The following is a 21,254-nucleotide window of genomic DNA, read 5'->3' on the forward strand; positions in this document are numbered from 1 at the left end:
GCTGGGTCTAGATGAGAAGCTGTTTTTCAGCTGTTTGGAGGGGTAGGTGTCAGTGCAAGCGAGGAGGTGACGTCTGGTGGTAAGGGATGGCTCGTCTCTGGGCTGGGAGATGGTCACAGGACCTTGTTTCTTTCTGGGAGAGCTGCCTGGATAATCAACCCATGGGATCAGTAACGCCGAAATGCTGATCGGGTCGGCTGGTTTTAAACGAAGTGATGCCCAAACAGGCGCTGCGATGGGTGATCGGTCACCCTTGTGACAGCATGGGCTTGGTTGTCTTCATCCTGGAGACCTGTATGAACTCGCCCAAATACAGCCTGTGGGCAGCGTGTGTGGGTGAGATGTGATTCTCTGGGTCGGATTATAGAGGAGAAGTCGGTGAGGAGGGCTGGCGGGTGCTCAGCAGGTCCCAGGAGTTCTTCAGAGCAGTTTTCTTGCCCTGCGTGGAGTCCCTGCTGGAGCCCAGCATCTGAGAGTGGGCAGGGATGGCCCAAGCGGTGCCAGGGGCTGTGGCACGGGAATAGGGGATGGCAGGGAGCCCCCCGCACAGGGACATGGGCTGCAGAGGGTTATAAATGGCCTCTTCCTCCTCATGGAGTTCACGAATGTCCCGCAGAGCAACGCCTATGGCGTTTGGAGCTGGGCTGCCCTGGGCAAGCTGCACACAGCTCCCCGCTTTCAGCGCTCGACTGGGTGCAGGAGACTTACTGTGAAGGTGAAATTGAGGCATGAAGTTCCTGTAGGGGCAGAGGGCTGGCGGGGGAGAATCAAGATTTTCCTTTGCTGTTGTGGTGGTTTTTGGGTTTTTTAGCTTGGTTTTTTTTCCCAGTGAGAGGGGCCAATTCAGGAACAATGTTATCATGATCCATCAGGCCCTTTGGTACAGCTTTGTTTTCCTTTGTATCATACTATTCACATGCATTTAAGGGTGTGAGCACTCCTAAGCGGTTATGTTTTTGAGCTCCTTAGAATTATTCTGTGTAGTTTTTAACTGTTGACACATTTCAGAGTCTCTGATACAATAAGCAAAACTAGAAAAGAAGCTTTTTCCAGAAGTGTGTCCCCAGCGAAGCACAAATGCCAGCAATGAGCACCTGGCACATCCCTAAATAATGCTTTATAGCTTCACGGGCAGCGCAGCCGTTGTAAGGCTGCTTGTCAAATGTTCTCTAGGTGTTTAGAATCATAGAATCGTCAGGGTTGGAAGGGACCTTTAAGATCATCGAGTCCAACCATCAACCTGACTCTGATAAAAACCATCACTAAACCATGTCACTAAGCACTATGTCAAACCATCTTTTAAATACCTTCAGGGATGGTGCCTCAGCCACTGCCCTGGGCAACCCATTCCAAGGCTTAATAACCCTTTCAGTGTAAACATTTTTTCCTAATAGCCAATCTGAACCTCTCCTGGCACAACTTGAGGCCATTTCCTCTTGTTTGACTGGGTTGGGACTGCCCCATGGATGCACACAGCTGGGAGACAGCCAATATGCCATGGTGTACGCTGTGTGGTGGCAAGTTCATGCTGGGATGTCGAGCACTTAGAAGGAAGTGGAGCTCAGTGATGCTCAGGGAAGACAACAGCAATGTCTGTACCAGCATTAGCTCTGCACGTTTCCTTGCTGAAGGGAATTTGATTTTCCATCTGTCCTGGCGTTCATCCCATGTCCCCATGAGAGCTGTGTGGAGAAGCTGGGCCGGGGGGTGGTGGGACAAGCCCTGGACTGGGGAATGTCTCACCCACGCCTTGACTCACCTTCCTGGAGCCCTGTTAGGTTGAATGATAGATTTCCCATCTCCGGTGGCATTCACGCTGCTAAACATAGCTGTGCTGGAGGCTGTTGTTGCATAGACTGTCTGAGCATAATTAAAACCAGCTTGTGTTTGCAGTGTTGATAGTCTGGGCTACATTAATTACATCCCCAGATGAAGCTGCCAGTCTCCTCTGTCCAAGCTTGCATCATGCCACAGTGAATGAAAAACCAAGTCTCGCCTGGCTGTCACTATGAAAGGCTTCAACACTGGGGGCTTGAAGCTCATGTCACAGCCCAGCTGCCCTTTGGAGGACTGAGGTGGCTGGTTAACTTCCCCGGTTAACTCAACTCCCCTGGTTAACTTCTCTGGTTAACTCAGCATCACAGACTGGCAGAGGTTGGAAGGGACGTCTGGAGCTCATCTTGTCCAACCCCCTGCCAGAACAGGGTCACTCAGGTTGGACAGGAACATGTCCAGGTGGGGTTTGAATGTCTCCAGAGACGGAGACTCCACCACCTCTCTGGACACACCGCCTGGCGAAAGAAAGGCACTGAATGAAGCGTTGCTAATGTTGTCTTTAGTGTCTGCGCTTAAGTTAGCAGGCATTTAATAATTCTGCTAGATACTGGAACAAAGCTAACCCCAGGGACTCTGAATACGTGGAGTTTTCATGTGATGCCCAAGAGGCAGCTCCCTCCCTACAGAGTGAATGGTGCCTTCAGCCCCAGCTCCTCGGCTGAGCCCAGGGTGAATGATCTTGTGTCTGGATTTCAACCATAATGTGGAGGGTTCTGAAGGATCTTACGGCTCCTTTACACCCCTGTAGCTGTAATTTGGTCCCAGGTGCAGCTTCCATGATTTCTGGCCATCTTCCTCTCTAGTGGCGCTTCCCTTCGGGAAGAAGCGTGGTGTGCATGGGCTGTCTGGCACTTTCCTTCTCGGCAAGCGTCTGCTTCGTCCGGCTTTGACATTAATTCATTAATTCCCAGCATCTGCATTGTTTGGCAGAGGGGAGTGGCTCATGGGGGCTGGGTTTTGTTGCTGTGAGCGCAGAATTTGCAGAAAACAAGGTATTTATTCCAGAGGAGGTTGCTGGGATGGGATCGTCTCTGCTCCCAGCCTTCAAAAATGGAACAAGAAATGAAAGCAGACAGTAAGTAAAACTAAAAAATACATTGCATGCCAGGCCGGCGAGTTTCTCTGCTATTTTTATGCACTTGTACTTCCTGATTAAGATATCCATAAACTGTATTTTCAAGTGATATGTGAAAAATAACTGTTTCCAGAACTGAACTTCTCTTCCCCAAAATGCACTCGTGCTCTCCCAGGCAGCGTCTGTGGAAGGAAGGAGTGGAAAGGGTCAGCACCTTGGTTGTGCCGTGTCTGTGAGCTGCTGCTACGTCTTTAGGCACAACGCGAAGTCCACCGGTTCCGGTGGAACAGGGACTTAATCCTTAAAGGTGTGAACTCAGTCCCTGGATCTCTGCTCCTGGGACACTTCTTCATTTTGCCTTTGAGTTGGGGTTCTCGCAGTCCACTCTAAACTGCCTGACATGGGTTAGAGATTAAACTGGGGTTTGTTATCTTTTAACAAAATGCTGCTCGATCAAAATGTCTGTCATGATGGAGCTTTGATCTAGTGCCCTTGACTATATCTTTTTCATTAGATGTTTAATATGGTGCCTGTGGAAACTCTAATTATGTGGGGCCCCAGTGAATTATTGCTGTCACTGATGCTACTGAGAAGTAATTGAGTTCTGAGGTTCCTTAATTTATGAATGAGAAAAGCTTTGATTAGCTTAAGAAGAAATAATGATGCTACAGGAAGTTTCTGTTTAATCAGATGAGGGAAAAGAAAAGTCAGTGTGGTGCTGGAGGTGCCGTGTGGAGGGCTGGCTTCCAGCTTGGCCGGCCAGCGGAGCCACAGGGACGGTGATGGATGGGGACGGGAACCGCAGGTTAACTGCTGGGGTTTGCCAAAGATTGAGGCTCTCCCACGCTTTTGGCTCTGGTTCCAGTCCTAAACGCACTGAAAACAGGGATCTTCCCACTGACATTGATGGGTTCCTGCTCAGTCTCTGCTCACCAGCTGCAGTGTTTGCCTGGAGTGGGGTGTGGGGAAAGCAGCCTTTGGCCTTGGTTTGTCCCTGACCGGGACTTGTCCCTCTCTGCTGAGGAATTTCCCCAAGTGAGGAAATGTGGTTACTGCTCTGTCAGGAGGAACCCAGCCGTGGGTCCCATATAGAGGAGCGTTCATGGCAAACTCCTCTCCTTTAGCTTCTCTTTAGAGAGGACCAGCCCTCATGCTCCATGATATTGGGTCACCTGGCATCACCTGCCAGAGCTTAGCCCACAGCACCCTGGGGTGAGGGATGGGGCATCTTCCAGCTGAGGAACTGGATTGGAATTCATACAACCATCACTTCTGACTGCTTTAAGAACATGTATAAAACCCCAGTTTTAGATACCTGAGGAATGTAAATGCTAAGCATGGATGTACCATGTGGATCTTGGGCACCTCAGGAAAGCGAACAGAGGTTTCCACCCGTGGAGGTCTTTACTTGGCTGGTGGCCTCTTGCCCGCGTTGCAGTTGATCACTCACAGGGGCAGCAGCAGGGAGAGGTGGCAGCATCCCGGGGGGTGTGAGAGGACAGGGAGTCCTTCTGTGGAAGATGCTGAGAGCTGCTGGTGTCCCCTTGCAGAAAGGGCGGGAACACCACGCAGAATTGCCCAGAGAGGTTTGGTCATGCTTTACCAACCATCCAGCGTTGCCCTCTTTGCTTACAAAAAGGCCAAACTTTTTATAACCGGATTTTTAGCCAGAGGTGGAATCCCATTGTGATGCCGGGTGGGATGGATGCCGGTGGGATGCTGGGGGCCCTGCAGCACTGGGTTTAGGGGATGCTGTGCCATGGGTCACTAAAAGGTCTGATAAACGGGGCTTGGGCTCCCCCGCTGCTGCCTGCTGTGGGGATTTTGCTAGTTATTTTGGGGGGTCTTCGCTGGATCCTAATGATACCAAATAAACCCTGGAATATCAGATGAGTAACAGCCTAAGCTCTGAATTTCCTGGTTTTGGTCAAAGCCTATCTCAGGCTCGTTGTTTTAAAGTGGAGCTGTGTGTTCATGTTTGTGGACTATTGTGATTCCCAACAACATCACCGTAGCAACAACCGTGCAGTTGATTTATTTACTCCAAATTTGGGGTATTTTTAACCTGGTCATTTAAACCATTTCCATTGGGCTGGAATTTGGTATTTCTACTCTTATCTCCATCTTCTGTTGTAAACAGGTTTTTGTTTAACATTTGCACATTAAAAATAGGCGCTCAGGTCCTCTTGGTAATGTGTACAGAAATCCATTATATTCTGGAATGAAAATAAAGGATTTGTTGTGATATAACAGTCAAAATAAGAACCTGGGAGTCCGTGCTCCTGGACTATTTCTCTGCAGCACTCCAAGTGAAGCCCCAGTAGACTCACCTTGTCTGCAAACTAATTGGCCAGTGAATCCAAAACTGTTTGAGATACTTTACCCACCGCTTGAGGAAGATGTTTCTGTTTGATCTAGACATGACCGAGATAATCACACTGAAGGCATCTCACTGATTTATTTTTCACAAGGAAGTCCTCCATATATCGCTCCCTGTTCCTTGGAAACCTGTGCTCCTTCAGCTCAAGGACAGCCTTGTCTTCTCCTGCATGAGGGATGTGACATCTCAAATGAAGCATGTAGTTTCTTATTTTCATAGGAAGAAATAATGGGGAGATTAATTTAGCTTCCCGGAGGAAAGGAGCATGCTCTCAGAAGAAAAGTCTAGTAAATCAAGTTGATCGATGGCCACCCTCAGCCTCTCTCTGTGCCGGTCAGGCTGCCTGTTGCTGCCAGGCTGGCGTTTCCCGGCTCCTCCCCACGCTCTTTTCCTGCACAGACTGAATTTTCATAATCAGCTGCTGTGATATGAAAGGTCACTGGATATTCATTTAATAAAATGAATTGTTTCTGTCGTGAGCATCAGGAGGACCAGTGGTTATTTTTAGAGCAGTACCTAAGAAAACAAACAACTGATGTCCCACGAATAGAATTAAAAAAAGTTGGAAACTTTTAGAAAAAAGGCAGTTGCTCAATGAGCAGAGTCATGGCGGGTCAGACTAGGGATGGACGTTCCAAAGGCACCAAGAGGTGCCGACCTTCACTTCTCTGTTTGTGGCCCATTAAAGATGTAAATGTGAGCAAGTTTGAGCTCTTTGGCTACAGCTTCTCACCAGCTTTCCAGATGAGGTCTCTGGGTATTTGGTAGGTTCCTGGCCCCTCTCTCCCTCGGCCGGGGCTCCACAGTCCAGGGCTGTGGCTACCACTGGCCACAGGGACCAAGTCCCCGCAGTCATCTCCAGGGCTTGTAACGCCGGGTCCCAGCTCTCCCTGTGCGTGAGGGAGCTGAGGACCTGCAGGGCTTTGTCACCTACACAGGGTGTCAGTGTTGTTCCACCTCAGCGCAAGGACTGAGATCCGAGAGAGTGAGAAAATGGGAAAGGCCAGCAAATCCACCAGTCACATACTGGCCTGCAGCATCTCTAGGCTCTACACGCACCCTCCAGCCCCGGGGCTTCCTCACTCCCTGATGTCTCCCTGGGCTGCAGGTGACCTGGACCGGGGCCCAGAGCAGGGATGTCCCCTGATGCCATCTGCACCCCCAGGACGGCTGGATGACAGTGGACAGATGGTCCAGGGCAGAGGTACGTGCGCAGCACTTGACCTCCCATCTTTCTGCCACTTTGCATCCCTGTAACTTCACTTTTCTGACAGTGAGGAAGCACCAGCAGCTGCTGAACCCAAGGAGGTGTCAGGTGAGGGGACAGTCACACGAAACTCTCCCTCCTGTACCGCAATGGGCTTGTGCCTCTCCAGCTCTGACTCCTCTTTACCTCCTGAGCCACGGTTCCTGGGCAGCTTCTCTTGCAGACAGAGATGTTTTGGAAAGCAATTGGCTTTGACATCTGGCTGGGACTTCTCTCTAGTTGGAAAGTCATCAAGACCTGTGCTGAGCAGGGAGCTGGGGCTGCTGCGGTGCCCTGAGCACAGCTCCGAGGTCAGGGCTGTGGGCACGGGCATGGGCACCACTGCCTGACTCACCTGGGAGCCTGCCCAGTGCTTTACTGGAAGGCCACTGGGATGAGCTGGACCGGTAGCAGCTTCTGGCTGGGGCGTGGGGGGTGTTTGGTGGGACACAAAGTGCTGACCCCGCAGTGGCTTTAGTTGCTGCAGCTGAATCCTCCTGCCCTTGTGAGAAAAACCTGCCTGGGGTTCAAATTGGGCTTGAATTCCTCACTTGCCTTTTCCCGTAGGAGCAAAGCCCCTGCCGCCACCACCTTTGGACTGGGGGGATGAGCCCAGGGAGTGGAGAAGCAGCCCCCCCTTCCTGCAGCACAGGTGAGCACCTTTGGGGAAACTGTGTTTTATTCCTGGGGCAGGTGGTGAAGCCCTTGTACCAGTCCCCCCAACTCTGCCTGGGGTCCCAGGGCCCCGGAGACAGCAAAAAGGCTGTCCCCACCACAGGCAGCGGCAACCCGCGTGTCCAACAGACGTGGACCCCCATGGTACCCGTAGCGCTGGCATTGTCCCAGTGCCGCCTGCTGCCATCGTCACCAGCCCTCAGGTTGGTGCCAGCAGCTGCCGTCCCTGCTCTGGGCATCCTGCAGTGCCATCCCTCCTCGCTGGGCAGAGAAGGTGGGGAGAAGGATGGTGTTTTTCGGCTCCAGCAGTGCGGAGAAGCACCAGCGCTGGTTGTGTGGGGGACAGCCTTGGGGCAGGGGTAAGAAATGAATGTAGAGGTGTGGGGCTGCCTTCCCCACAGCCCGGCGACCCCAGCAGCAAGGCTGTTAGATGCTCAGGTGTGACCAGAGCATGTCCTCAGGAGAAGGGTCCAAATTATTCAGGTTTTCTTTGGAATATAAGCTTCACACAGGTTTTATGCTACTCGTTCTCTTGGAGATCGGGTCATTCTCTCTTTTCTGTATTCTTTATTGTCTTTTTTTTCCTCTCCCGGTTTTCATCTTGAATTTAAAAAGAAAACCCAAAACCAAACCAAAACAAACACCTTTTCTCTTTGCACATGGAGAAAAAGAAAAAAAGCAGCCCAGCTCAAAACGCAACGTTTGATCCCAAGCAGCACGGAACGGCAGGAGTCCGCTCCTGCTTGTTTTCTTCACTTACAGAGGGGCTCACCCTTAAATCCACTGACTGTCTCCAGCTAATTCTTTAGGAGAAGCTCAGAGCGCAAACCTGTCGTGCTGCCGGTGCCGGAGGGGCGGCCCGGCGAGCCCCCCCGCGCCCCGCGTCCTCCCGCAGCTGCTGCCGGGGAAGAGCTGCCCGTCCGGCGGCTGCGGCGGCCGGGGACATCCCGGGTGAGCTCCCCCAGCCCCGCCTCCGGGATCCTGTCCAGCTGCACGGGGACACCCGGCCACAAAGAGCCAGCCATTCATTAAATTAAATGGCTTTCATCCTACTTTAAGTGCAGATACAAAGAGCCGAGTGCAGGTTTGTATGGCTGGAAGCTATACACAGCTATATATCCCCCTCCGCAGCGAGGCACCACCTCGGCAAAGCCCCTGGAAGCCTCCTCTGCCAGCCTGGCTTTGGGAAAAGACCTGACCCGCAGACCCTGCCCTGCAGCTTGGCATCTGGGGCTCAGGCAGGCACGGAGCCACCCAAAATGCCACGCACCCCCCAGCCATGGATCTGTTCTGGCAATGTTTAGTTCCACAGACACACGTGGGCTTTGATTCCCTCTTGTCGTTCCTCTCACTGAAAATAGCTATTGCCGATTTGCTGCATCAGTGGGTAGCTCATGGGTCAGTCCTGGTTTGGGGAATCGCTGCCCGAGGGGGCAAACCGAAATGGTGTGTCCCAGCGGGGCAGGAGCCATGCTGTGCCCACCTCTGCCCCCTCTTCTGGGGCTTCTTGGAGGGGGTGATGCCAGAGCGCTGAGGAGCAGGGTGCTGGGAGTGCCCCCTGGTAGCACTTTGGGGCAGATACTCCTTTACTCCAGTGTTTGTTCCACCTCTGAGATTATTCAGGTTACTCACAAACGTCATCTGTGCCTTCCCTAAAAAATAAGCCACAGGATTCTCCAAATAATGGCAAAAGGCATTTTTTTTTTTTTTTTTTTCTGTGAATGCGTCAACCAATTTTTCTTGCGCAAGTTGTACTCGGAGACAGAAGAGCCTGGGAACGCTCCCGAGACCCATCATTAGCAAGTCAGGGTTTGGACGGAAACACCTGCTGTGTGCAAGTTGCCTTTGTGGTGATATTTCTCTTCCAGTATGGACTGGAGATGTTCAGTGAGGCGAGGTTAAGTGAGTGGGTGTTCGAGCCCTTCACCAGTAAGTGACCGCCCCGGGCCCCACTGGGGTGGCTCCGGTGGGACGTGCCCCACAGGTTGGAGCTGGGCTTTGCAGCAGCACTCGCCGTCCAGGGCTCATGTGGCTCCTGGCCACAACGTGAGCCTGGGTTTTGGGTGATGGCTTATGCCATGTGCCCACTCTGGCCCGGGGGGTCTGCTGGGAGGGCGGGGGGTAACGGGGGGCTGTGCTGTAGTGGCTCAACTCTATGAAGGGTTGGTCCCTGCTGCGATGCCCTCATAGGTATGGGGAGTGAGGGTCCCCAGCACAACCAGCATCCAAGCACCACCTCCAGCACGGTGGGTAAGACACTGTTCCCTCCTGCAGAGCCCAGAGCAGCCGGACCCCCCAGGGACACCCCCCTGGACCCCTGGGACGTGGAGGTTGGGACTCCCCAGCTCTTCCAGGGCCAGATGCGGCACTGCTGGGTGCTCCGCTCAGCGCTGGTCAGGGTGAGTCCTCCCTTGCTGCCGGCGGCTCGCCAGAGCCCCTTCCCCAGCCGATGGGCTCCTCTGGGCTCAGGGAGCAACCCCCAGCAGTGTGTCCCCCCCCGGGACCCCCAGATCCTCAGGACAAGCACAGCCACCTCATTACAGTTCTCATTTTCTTGGGTTTTTCCTCATTAAATGCCTGGGAAAACAGACAGAGAACCCTTCTTCCGGGTGTTTTCTTCCTCTAGAAGTTTGAGGACAAATCTTGCTGCAGCCATTTCAAGAAAAAAAAAACACTGGATAATCTTTCCTCTTTTATTAATTTTTTTTTCAACATTAGCAGAACATTTGTTTGCATGACAGCTCCCATTTAGCTTTTGACAAGCTCTATAGCTGGTCAATTTATTTTACTTTTTAAATGAAATGATGAATAAAGAAAAAAATGTTACTTTCTTTTGCCAGCACTACATAGACATTTGCCTTTGTTAAATAATTGTTATTTATGACTCCTTTAATGGTCATACAGCACAATTTTGTGGTGTTGGATTCTGTCCCATTAGGACCGGAATTTTATCGCTGAATTTGGATGCAGAAGAGTGCATGTGCATAATGTGAGATACCCGAAACCCCTGGGCAGCTCTCTGCATGAATAATCTTCTGCTTTCAGGACTGCCACAGATGCCACGGTCACGGCCGGTCCAAGTGCGGGGTGTGCCATGGGGCAGGTCGGGTAAGGAGCTGGGGAACGTCCCACCGGGCAGCCTGTGTTCCTTATTCCTCGAAATTTGGGCTTCATTTGCAAAATTACCACACGTGCTCTCTTATTATGAGAGTAGGAAGCCCAAGAGCAGCTCTGGTTCATCCCCCCTTTGCTGCCCTCTATCCCAAACCCCCTCGGGTTCACCCAGTCCTGGCTGATGCTCCCGCAGAGGTGCTCAATGGGATTGGCAAAATCCTGCCTGGGGAGCGGAGGTGTCTCACCCCGTCCTCAGCAGACAGCCAACATCTAATGATGGTGAGAGGAAAAGGAGAATTTGCTTCCGCACTGGTGAAATGCGGTCAGATCTTAGGCATGAAATGCAGCAAACTGGCTGCTGTCGGTGGGGTACGCTCAGTTCTGTGTTCGGGATCTCTGGATGGTCAGAGGAGGCTTAACCCAGGGGTGAAAGTGCAGCTGCAAATCTGGGCTCCTCTATTCGTTCTTCTGCACAGATATGCCCAAAGGCAGCCAACAGATTTATTGTTACTGCACTAAAATTGCCCCTTAATTAAAGTTAATCTGATTATATACGAATACTTAAATAAGTCTACTACAAATTGTGTTAATAAATAACAGTGCAAAAACATATGTGTAAGAAAAAAGACATTTCAGCCTAGATCGTGTGTCCAGTTTGCATCACTGCTGAGTTTGGCTGGAACACCTAATTAATCCAGAGTCACAATTTAGGAGCTATTTTGTAAATTTGCCACACATGCACTTGTCATATGCCTTTCTCCGCAAGCCAGAGTTGGCAATTATTCTGATAACATACATAAAAGTTTTTGATTTATAAATGTGACATTTTTTCCCTGCCAGTCACCCCCTCCTTTAACCCCTCGGTGTGTCTGTAGAGGAGGTGTGTGATGTGCCGGGGGTCACGGCAGAGGCTGGAGCAGCAGAAGCGCTGCCAGCTCTGCTCGGGTACCGGTCGCGGAAGGTAGGATGGGCTCCTCTGCGCCCCCCGTTACTGCCACCCCGCTCCCACCCTGCCCCTTCCCTCGGCCCAACCACCGGGGACCTCACTGGAAACCAGTCACCCCAGTCCCACCGGCCCAGTGGAGGCTGTCAGCTGAGGATCTGCCCATAGGAAGAAAATACTGGAAAGTTGACAGGGCAAAAAAAGCCCTTAATCAATTTTTTTTGAGCTAAAATGACTCCACTTGCTGGCTGGGGTCACAGTGCAGAGCTGGGCCATGCTCTACGTGCCTCTAGGCTGCTCTTTGTTTTCTGCCGTGAAGATCCCCCAGCAGATAGAGCACTACAGCACTGGCTTTATTCTCCGGGAAGAGATGGTCAGAAGAAGCCCTTCCCTCCTCTGGTTTTTAAGTGAACTTTCATTTTAACATCTATTTTTCATTCTGTGTGGCCCACCCTCGGCATTCAGAAACCAGGCTGATATCCCAAACTCATCCAAGAAGCTCTTAAGCTTTTGGGAAATCATGATTTTTTGGGTCTCTTGCCTTCCTTATTTTTTACTTTTCTGTTGCAAGACTGCTGTGTTTCCCTGCATCTCTGGGAAACCGGAGAACGCTTCGGGTTTTCCAAGGAGAGCAGAGTTTTTCAGATCCTCAGGAGCTGGGGCAAGAGAGAGGCTTTGAGTCTCTGCGGGTCCACGTTCCACCTCCCGTCCCGGGTCTCGGTGGGCTCTGCTCAGCTCAGAGCCCGGCGGGGGGTGGTGGGACGGGGCTGGAAGGAGCAAACGAGCTCCAGAGCCTTTCCAAGGTCTGCTTCCCACAGCGCACGGTCGGGGCTTGGCAGGTTCCACGGCCAGCGCAGCCTGGAGAATTATTACCACCCTCTGGTTTTTCCAAACATGAAACTTAACAGGCTTAAAGATGATCTTTAAGTGACAAAAAAAAAAAAAAAAAAAGGAAAAGAAGGCACTCTGTTCTAAAACTGTTTTGTTTATGTGGCTCCATTAAGTTTAAAATAACAGAGATGGTATCGTGCATAATCGTGGCAGTCATTTTAAAGCATGAATCCACTGGGGCTAATGATGGCTTGAAGAGCCTTAATGAATCAGCTGCTAACGGCTGCTAATCGGGGTTGCACTGCTGCAGCCGGCATGCTCCCTGCATCGGTGTATGCCTCCTGCATCTGTGAGACGGCAGCAGCGTCTGCGCAGCGACTCTCTCCTTCCTACCCCTGCGTGGGAAATTGTGATTATCCTTAATTAGATGTACAAATACATTCTTTGACTAACTCTGCATTTACAAATAGATTTGAGGTTGGCTCTAGTCGTTTGTTTTTCCCGGCAAATAGGCTCTATCCCTTGAGTCACGGTCGGGGGGGAGACCTGTGTGCGGTGCGCGTGCTGTCCTTGCCCCCCGTCCTGCCGACCCACACCAACTGTCTGAGATGGATCGCCCTCTGCCTCCCGGGCCTCGGGAAGGGGGCAGCGATTAAAGTCCTCTTTAAAATCCCTCCTGTAGCATCCAAAGGTGCGATACCTGTTCTGGCCGGGGCAGCAGGACCTGCGCGACCTGCCAGGGCAAGAAAAAGCTCCAACACCTCAAGCAGCTGGTGGTAACCCTGTGAGTGGTGTGGGAAGAGGTTCAGAGCCGCTGGTTGGACTCCTTATGTTACTGCAAGGCTTGGGAGCTCTGCTGGGGCCCCTAACGGGGGCTTTGTTGAGCTTTATTGGGGCTTTATATAGAGGATTTATTGCCTTGGTCAGGCAGAAAGAAGGGCTTAAGGAGCAGCTTTAGTCCTTAGGGATGATCTTGTCCATGGGGTGCGGTGGGAGCTGCAGTGGGTTCTCAGGGGGAAAGGATGGTCCAAGGTCACACAAAAAGCCAGCAGTGGAGACACAGCAGCTGATCCTCTGCCTGGGACCAGACCCGACCCAGAGCCCTGGCATCCAAGGAAACCTGGGCAGTGGCCCAGCTGCCTTTGCTGGGGCCAGTGATGGCCAGGGCTGCTGGCCATGGGATGCTCTGGCTTTTCCCATCGGGGAGCTCCAGTGCCAGTGATAACAGATGGGGCTGCAAAAGATCTGAGCTGGGGAGGTTTAGCTAAAAGCCATTACCTGCCCTGCTGGGTGCTTCCTGAGCACTTTCCCGCTTTTGTACAAAATGCCTTCAATTACCCTCTGTGAAGACCTTTATTTTTCAAAACACCATCTCTGTCCATCCTGAGAGAGTGGAATTTCCCCAGCCCTGCCCATCATGCTGGTGGGACTCCTGGGGGGCGCGGGGGACCTGGGGCTGCACTGCCCCAGACAATCACGGCTCTGTCAGACGAGACATTCCGCTCCTTTGGAGGCCGCCACTAACCATGCCCGTGTCCCACAAGTAATAGGGCAAAATGGGTCACTCTGATGGAAGCCGTGGCTTCGGAAAGGCAGCATAAGCCCTCTCTGCAGCCAGGAGTTAATACCTGCGGGAGGCTCTGAAAGCTGCAAGGCAAGGTGACCACCGTGGAAGTCTGATTTCAGGAGTGTTTATGCCGGAGTCATCTGTGGTTGTTGCACACACAAGGTTATTAAGAAACTAACGCGGGAGTGCTCAAAGGTTAGGCAGGCGTGAGTATTGTCCTGGGAAACCAGGGAGCATCCGAGCACTGTCGGGCATTTAGGAAGGGTCTGGAGACAGCTCACAGCCAGCCTCGGGCCGTGCGGCTGTTTCCCCTCTCTCGCAGGAAGAGCAACGTCTTTGGATTTGTTTCTGAGCGTCATCTCAACTTCCCAGAAAAGCAGCTCAGCAAAGTCAGTGGAGCGAATATATTCAAAGATGAAAATGTGGTGGTGAGTGTGAGTCTGGGGGGCGGGGGGGATCCCTCCCTGTGTGGCTGTGGATGAGGGGGGTGTGAAATGCCTCCAACTGCTCTGGACACGGCGATAACCCTCTCCTGCAGCAGAGCTGCCAGGTTCCTGTTCATGGAATGCAGCTTTTCCCATTTCTACAGTCAGAAGAAATGTAGGGATTATGAAATCCAGCAAAAGTGGGTCTTTTTCCACCAGCAGCCACTGCGAGATCACGACTCCTCTCCTCCCTGTGGAGACATTGGGGCCAGGGACCTCGTGGGCTGGAAGAGAAGTGCTCTGGCAGGAGCAGGTACCCGCAGGTGACCTCTGTGGTCTGACGGCGTGGCACCAGGGAGCCGTTGGCTTCCAGCCATTGCCCCTCGGGAGGACAGAGCATCCTCGGCTTCCCCGGAGGAACCAAGGGTTTTTGGGTTTTCTGCCTAACAAAACGCCACAAAGCCCTGCCGCAGCAGTCGGTGGCCATTGCCAGACCAGCAGAAATCCCACCCCAGAGTCGTTCTTCACAGCTCTGCAGCAACAGCAGAGGACATCCAGCAGCACATCCATCCCTGGAGCATACCCTGCTGCCAGCAGAGGAGCCGGCAGCTCATCCTGCCCACGGGAGCTGGTCCAGGAGCTGGTCCAGGAGCTCTGGAGCTGGGATCCAGCCCAGAGATGCTGCTGCTGGCTGGGGCTGCTGGCCGGGCTGCCCTGGGGACACGCAGGGCCATTAAACAAGGTGTTTGTCAATGCTGGACATCTCTTCTCCTCCAGCTCCCTCCCAGAGGGAATCTGCCTCTGTATACCTGCAAAAATCTGGGTCAAAACAGTGTGAAAATGGCTGAAGCACAGTGCTCTCCTACAGCCAAAGCCATTTCTGTGCTGCTCAGGCCTCAGCTTGGTTTTTTTTTTATATGAGTACAAATAGGAGAGGACTTAACTGTGCCTTTTTATTATTTATTAGTTGTTTTTTTGCAGTCACCTGTAGAAACTTCAGTCATGTACCGGGGCTGGGAGACAGGCACAGACCAGCTCTCCCCAAGAGAGCTATTACTCGGTGTCACACATCTGTAGTGAGGACACCGCATCTGGTGCTGCAGAATCCCTTTGGGATTTGAATGAGGCTTTGGCATCTGAGCCACTCTCCAACAAACGCTTTAGATCTGGAGTTCTATGAGCGCTGAAACCAGTGGGGTCTCTCACATAAGCAGCTGTCACTCCTGGCTATGCAGGGAGTCGCTGTGTCCATGACTGGCTCTGCTCTGCCCACGAGCCCAGCGTTTCTTCTGCCCACCATCTGCGTGCTGGGGGGAAACAGCTTTGAAAAAACCTTTCAGATTTAACAGCGCTGCTGGAAGGTGGTGACAGTGGGTCCTCTTGGGGCACAGAGTCACCCCGTGCTGGTTTTAACCAAACAGCTTGGTTTGGCTAAAACACGAGCAGCACGGACCTCTCTCTAGAGAGGCATGATCCCTGGTTTGGACACTTCTACCTTCTGCTGGGGTGGATGGACGTGGCCTTGAGACTCTGAGCTTAGCATTTATTCTGTGTATTTCCATTATATGCCCAGGCCTTCCCTTGCGTGTACCGCTAGCGGGTGGAATGAGTATGTGCCAGACAAATAGGGTGTCTCTGGCGCGGTTGGGTTGATTTCTTGCAGGTGTACCCCATCGTCGACTTCCCCGACCCCCAGATCTCCCTGGCCTCGCAGCGAGCCATTGCAGAGCACAACGCGGTGCTTGCCACAACCTCCCCCATCCTCTGGCAGGTAAGGGGGGGCCTTGGGGGGTAGGGGGAGGCAGTTAAAGACAATTAGTGAGCTTGTTTAGGCACAATAAGATGTTGAGAATGGTAACTGGTTTCATTTTTTATTTAGAGGTGATCTTTAGCAAATGAAAAAGAAATTCTAATCATCAAAGAAATCTTAATTACCAAGTGAAATACCAGGGAAATAATTTTTCAGGCATGTATTGAGAGATGCAGGCGACTGTGGTTATTACTGTTCCTTTTACCTTTACAAAGCCCCAGCAAATGTTATTTATTAGCACTATTTTTATCTTAGAAGCGAATTTTGAACAAACATTAGGATTCCACTCCATCAGATTCTGGCTAGAGTGTTGTAATCTCTGTTGCTGCTGTTATAAATGTGGTTGCAAATGCGAAAGTTTAGCTAGAACATACTGTCTTTTCACCCACGGGAAAGAGGAGGTTTCACATTAAAAATGCAAGTAAACTGAAAGACCAAAATAAACTTAAAGGGGGAGATGGTTTGATTTTCCACATGGTCTGTCAAAACCAGCTCTTTGGCAAGTGCCTGTCTTCCAACTCAATTCCAGCCTATAATTTCCCCTTCTCAGTATCAGAGGCAGTTTGTTCGCCGGATCGCTGTGCACCAGCCAAGGCATCCTCTGGCTGTTCAGGGAAGGAGGTGCTGGGAGCCTCCCACCCTGCCAGACCCCGGCACCATGCGGGATTTGTGCCCACCCGGGCCGCCTTCTGCCGGCGTGTTCCCCACCGGTCAATCCTTCATCCCCTCCGCTGGTCGTTGGCTGAAGCTCTTCCCTTTAATAATCAGCATTCAGCATCTTTTGGAGAAAGCTGGGGGGGGATCTGCTTTGCTTTGCTTGGCTGGTGCTATTCTGGCTTCTCATGTTGGCCATGTGTTGGAGGTAAATTCCAGGACCAGGGGTACCTTCCGGGTTAGAGGGGCCAGAGCCCCACAGGCTTTGCTGGGCTCCTTGAGCTTTACTTAAAACGGAGACTTTGCACATGTAACTGCAGCAGGAGGTGAGAGCCGGGGGGTTGGACTAGATGATCTTTAAGGTCCCTTCCAGCCCAAAGCATTCGGTGATTCTATGATTCTATGACGGCAGGTTCCTTCCCCCTCGGGCAGGGAAGGCAGCAGAGCAGCAGGGGTTAAGTCTGCAGCAACTTCTGCAGTAACAGAGCACAGCATGGCCCATCACCGACATCTCCTCCTGCTTCTGAGGGACAGAGGTGACCTGTGTCCACAGTTCACCACTAACGCCAATGTTTGCTGGTGCACATCCAGTCTTTCCCAACTCTTTCCCACGTTCCCAGGCCAAGGACAGGGATCTGTGCTCACACACAGACCCCAACCACGGGTGAGACAGGGATGTGCTAACACACCCAGGACTGGACACAAGGGCTTAAAGGGTTTAAGGAATTAGCTTGAATAGCTATAAGTGCAGTAAAAATGGTCGAGTCTGCAGGGGCCAGGACATGCTGGCTGCAGCCAGGGGAACTGCTGATGGCCGTGGGGCTGGGCTGGTGGGTCTCCATCAGGTTTTCTTTCCCCCTTCACAAAGCAGCAGCTCTCTTGGACCTGCGAGGCTTCTGGCTAAAAGTTGGGGCTTCTTTACATCCCCTGCTCCAAACCAATTCCTTAATTTGAGTTTTTCCCTTCCTTTCCCAGCGTCAAACAGTTGAGCTAATCCCCATCACAGAAGTTCACTCTCGGTACTCGGGGAAGCCTGACCTCTACTACGTCTATGGGCTGGAGAACAAGGTGTATGCGCTGGATTACCCCAAGCGGTGCTGCTGGGGCTGCACCCTCGTCTGAGCACTGGAAAGAAGCACAATCAGGGCATCCATGGCCCAGTGATGCCCCCGCCCGTGCCTGTGGGGATCCAGGGATGCTCTGGGACCACCACACCGCACCCCCTGTGCTTGTGTCTGCCACAGAGGACTGCATCAAAGTGGGGAAGGGGAGAAAACCATGACACCCCTCCCTCCAAACCACCCGCGTCAGAGCTGGGGTGGAAGGTCCCTGTCCCATTGGCCTGGGAGGGGTTCGCAATGATTCCGAGCGTGCAGGATCAGGCCTGGGGGGGGGAGATTTTCCCCTGTGGATGTTTTCCTTTCTCATTGCAAAGCCGTGTCATTAAAGTGATGCATATCGACAGAGGCATTTTCAGTCCAGCTCTGCAGTTTATGACTAGTGCCCTTCTTTCCCCCTTTTATTTGTCAGTTTTCCCAAGTTACTACATAATCTATAATGATATATTTCAAAATCTATCCAATTAGCAATTCTAACTTTAAAGGATTTAATTTTAAAATACCCAGTAACACCATCTGAGGGGTGGTTGTACCAATACAAAATTATTACCTAAGAATAAAAGGCTCTTGCTGTACGTGCTGCCCTCGGTGGCTGGGGCGAGGGGGAGAGCAGGAGGTTGGGGGATGGAGGTGGGGTCACCCCTGTGCCCATGGGGGGGATGAGCTCTGCCCCTGAGGACATCACTGGTTCCCAGGCCTCATCCAGGCAAGGGAGAACAAACTCCTCTTTTTCTTTTTTATCACCAATCTTGCACCATTTATCTCAGAAGAGCTCGCAGGAGAACCTTGGCTCACGTTGGGTTTAAGGCTGATTGAATTTAAGTGCAAACACTTGTGTTTGCAGCTTAGTGCTTAAGGAGATGAAGCAAACGGGCCCTGAACATTTCAGAAATGTGCAAGTAAACAGAAAGACACCAACACTCGTATTTAAAATCAAACCAAACAACCCTCCTCTCCTCCCTCGTGATTTTTTACACAGTTCTTGTGCTGTCTGGGGGGGTTTTGCATGGGTGGTACCAGCAGCCCCCATCTGCCCCGGCACAGAGCAATGTTCAGGGGAGCGAAGGGAGGCTTTTCAGTCTTTAAAAAGGAGGATTGTTCGATCTTTAAAAATCCACAAGGATGGATTTTTTTTTGGCAAACCCTTCACTTCAGAGCTTCGAGGCTCCAGGGCACCAAGAAGGTAAGTGCAGGTTTCCTTACACAGCACCACAGGATGCACATGTGGGGTTCCTTCCTATATATATATATATGCATATACATGTAACAGTGTGCGCTTGTACTTACAAATATATATATATATATGCATTTTCTATAGCCAGGTGCACGGAGCAAGCCAGGGGGGCACATAAATCAAGCAGGCTGCCTGCCTGGCAGTGACAGATTGTTTTCAGCAGAAGCATCTAATGTGGTTTTAGCCTGGCCTTGCCCTGGTTAAACAAGTCCCTGACCTGCTCAAGGCTGAAAAATGACCCGAGGAGCTGATCCTGCACCTCATCCTACTGGGTGGCCTGTGCAGCGCAGGGCAGAGGGTGCTGGCGTTGGGGTCCCCTGGAAAGAGCTGCAGGACCCATGGGCTGTGGTTGTGCAGGAGAGTCATTGCAGCCTCTGCAGCCACAGCCAGGGCTTGATTTTTGTCGTGGTTTTGAAGGGTTAAAGCTGGGCGAGAGCTGAGCAGCAGCTGTCCATCACCGCTCCTGCAGCCCCAGAGCCCGTGCAGCTTGGGCAACAAACCCCCTGGGGAGACCTAAACTGCTGCCCATCGGTGTGGAAATGTCGGTGCATCCACAGAAGGGAAATTGCTGAGAAAAAGAGCTGGAAATGGCTCCCATGGGCTGGCAGGGGAGAAGGGAGATGAGGGAAACGCAGGGATGCTCAGCCCCTGGGATGCTGCGGGGCTGGGACCAGGCGAGCAGACAGCAGCCGGGCTGAGTCCCCAGGGAAACCATCCTATCCTGCCGAGACTGGGCTAGTAGCGAAATGCAACCAGTAGCCATACCCAGGCAGGGTCCCGTCCTCTGCCGGGGCTGGACCTGAGGCTGATGGAGGGCACCTTGCCCTTTGAGAGGATCACACAGCACCATCGGGGCACAGAGGAAAGAAAGGAGGGTGTTTTTTCTTCTGAGCCACCAACAGAGCGGGAGCAGACAGTTTGGATAAGCTTTAGAAGCAATCCAAATAGCCTAAATAATCATCGGGCCAGACTCCTCCTGGACGGAGCAGTTGCTAGTGGTTGTTGAGAAACAAATACAGCCCCCGCTTCGCTCTCACCGAGTCCTCCTCGACGCACAAGATAAACTTCATCCTGGGCTGCTGTGTGGGGAGGGCCAGGCAGCGGTCTCCTGACACAGAGCACCCCGATCCCGCCGTGACAGAGGATGTGGTGGGACATCCTCCGTCTGCAATCCCCCGTCCCCCCAGGGGGGGCCTTTAGCTGGCTGCTTTCTGATCAGTGCTCAAACTTGCCCGTGTCCCTGTGCTCGGGGAAACGCTGTGGTCACCGGTTTCTCACCTGGGCACAGGGGGGACAGTGGGAGCAGCCAGCGGCTGTGGGGCTGTCAGCCCGTCCCGCACCCACGCACTGGGCGACTGTCCCTGTGCCAAAGCCTTACCCAGCCGAGGTGGGACGAGCACCCCTGGAGGAAGGCACACGTGGGAAGAAGGGACTGACACCCAAGGCCGGCTGCCGCCTCCCCCCGTGACGGCCCTGGGTGGGAGTCCTGCCATTCCTGGCGTTTTTTTAATAAAACGTCAACTATATTTAGATCAAAAATAAATACATTCTTGGCTCGCGCACACTTCTCAATGCCTGATGAATGAGCAGGACCTCTTTCACAGGAAACTATAAAATTCCCGGGTGATGGGCTGCCTCTGCCGGGGCGACGGGAAGCAGAGCTCCGTGCTCCTGCTGCCAGCCTGTGCTCCGCTCCTCACTGACAGAGGGGACCGGTCACTGCTGTTATTAATAACTGCACTACTACCTTTATTATTCACGCTGCATGGGAACGAGGAAAGAAACTCGATGATGCTGACACCCTTATGCTCTGTTTTACAGAAAACGAAGCTTTCTAAGGCCCTGCTGGGTGCGAGCAGAGGCACCCCCGGCTGGACCACGGGGATGCTGTTTGGGGACAGCACCTGAGCGTGGCTGTTTTCTGCCATCCTTTCCCCTCATCTTCCCCAGCACCATAAGGGATGTTCAGGGGCCTTGGGTAGTCCCTGAATTTGTCTTTATGGACTTGCTGCTCAGGAATTCATCCCTGTGCAGCCCCCCGGGGTCACAGCTGCCATGGGCTCAGGCTGCAGCTCCAGCACAACTGAGTTTGCTCAAACTGAGGGTTATTTCAGTCGCTGCAGCACGTGTCTCAGTAACCTCCTGGGGCGGGGTGTCCCATCTGTGCTGAAGGGAGAAAACTCTGCCAGGTGAGTCCAAAGTTTTCCACCACCCTCCCAGACCCCCAAGTCTTTGAGGGTTTATAAAACAAGTTCAATCTTTTGACACAACAGCCCTTAAATGCAGTGTCATCCAATAAGTATGATAAATTGGTCACAGCAGCATGCTTTCAGCTCATCCTCTGTG

The 21,254-nt window shown here is 52.3% G+C and overlaps 1 protein-coding gene across 1 annotated transcript; it reads left to right on the forward strand.

The window, feature by feature from the left end:
- Positions 1 to 215: 215 nt before the first annotated feature.
- Positions 216 to 17,678, forward strand: SSUH2 (ssu-2 homolog). Its single transcript, XM_074151657.1, has 12 exons — positions 216 to 336; positions 6,400 to 6,495; positions 7,105 to 7,189; positions 8,022 to 8,163; positions 9,081 to 9,141; positions 9,487 to 9,611; positions 10,258 to 10,320; positions 11,202 to 11,287; positions 12,792 to 12,884; positions 13,990 to 14,095; positions 15,756 to 15,863; positions 17,532 to 17,678. Exons 1-12 carry the CDS (start codon positions 216 to 218, stop codon positions 17,676 to 17,678), a joined length of 1,233 nt encoding a protein of 410 aa, XP_074007758.1.
- The last annotated feature ends 3,576 nt before the right edge of the window (positions 17,679 to 21,254 follow it).

The sequence above is a fragment of the Numenius arquata genome, chromosome 8 (assembly GCF_964106895.1).
Source record: "Numenius arquata chromosome 8, bNumArq3.hap1.1, whole genome shotgun sequence".
Lineage (NCBI taxonomy): Eukaryota > Metazoa > Chordata > Aves > Charadriiformes > Scolopacidae > Numenius > Numenius arquata.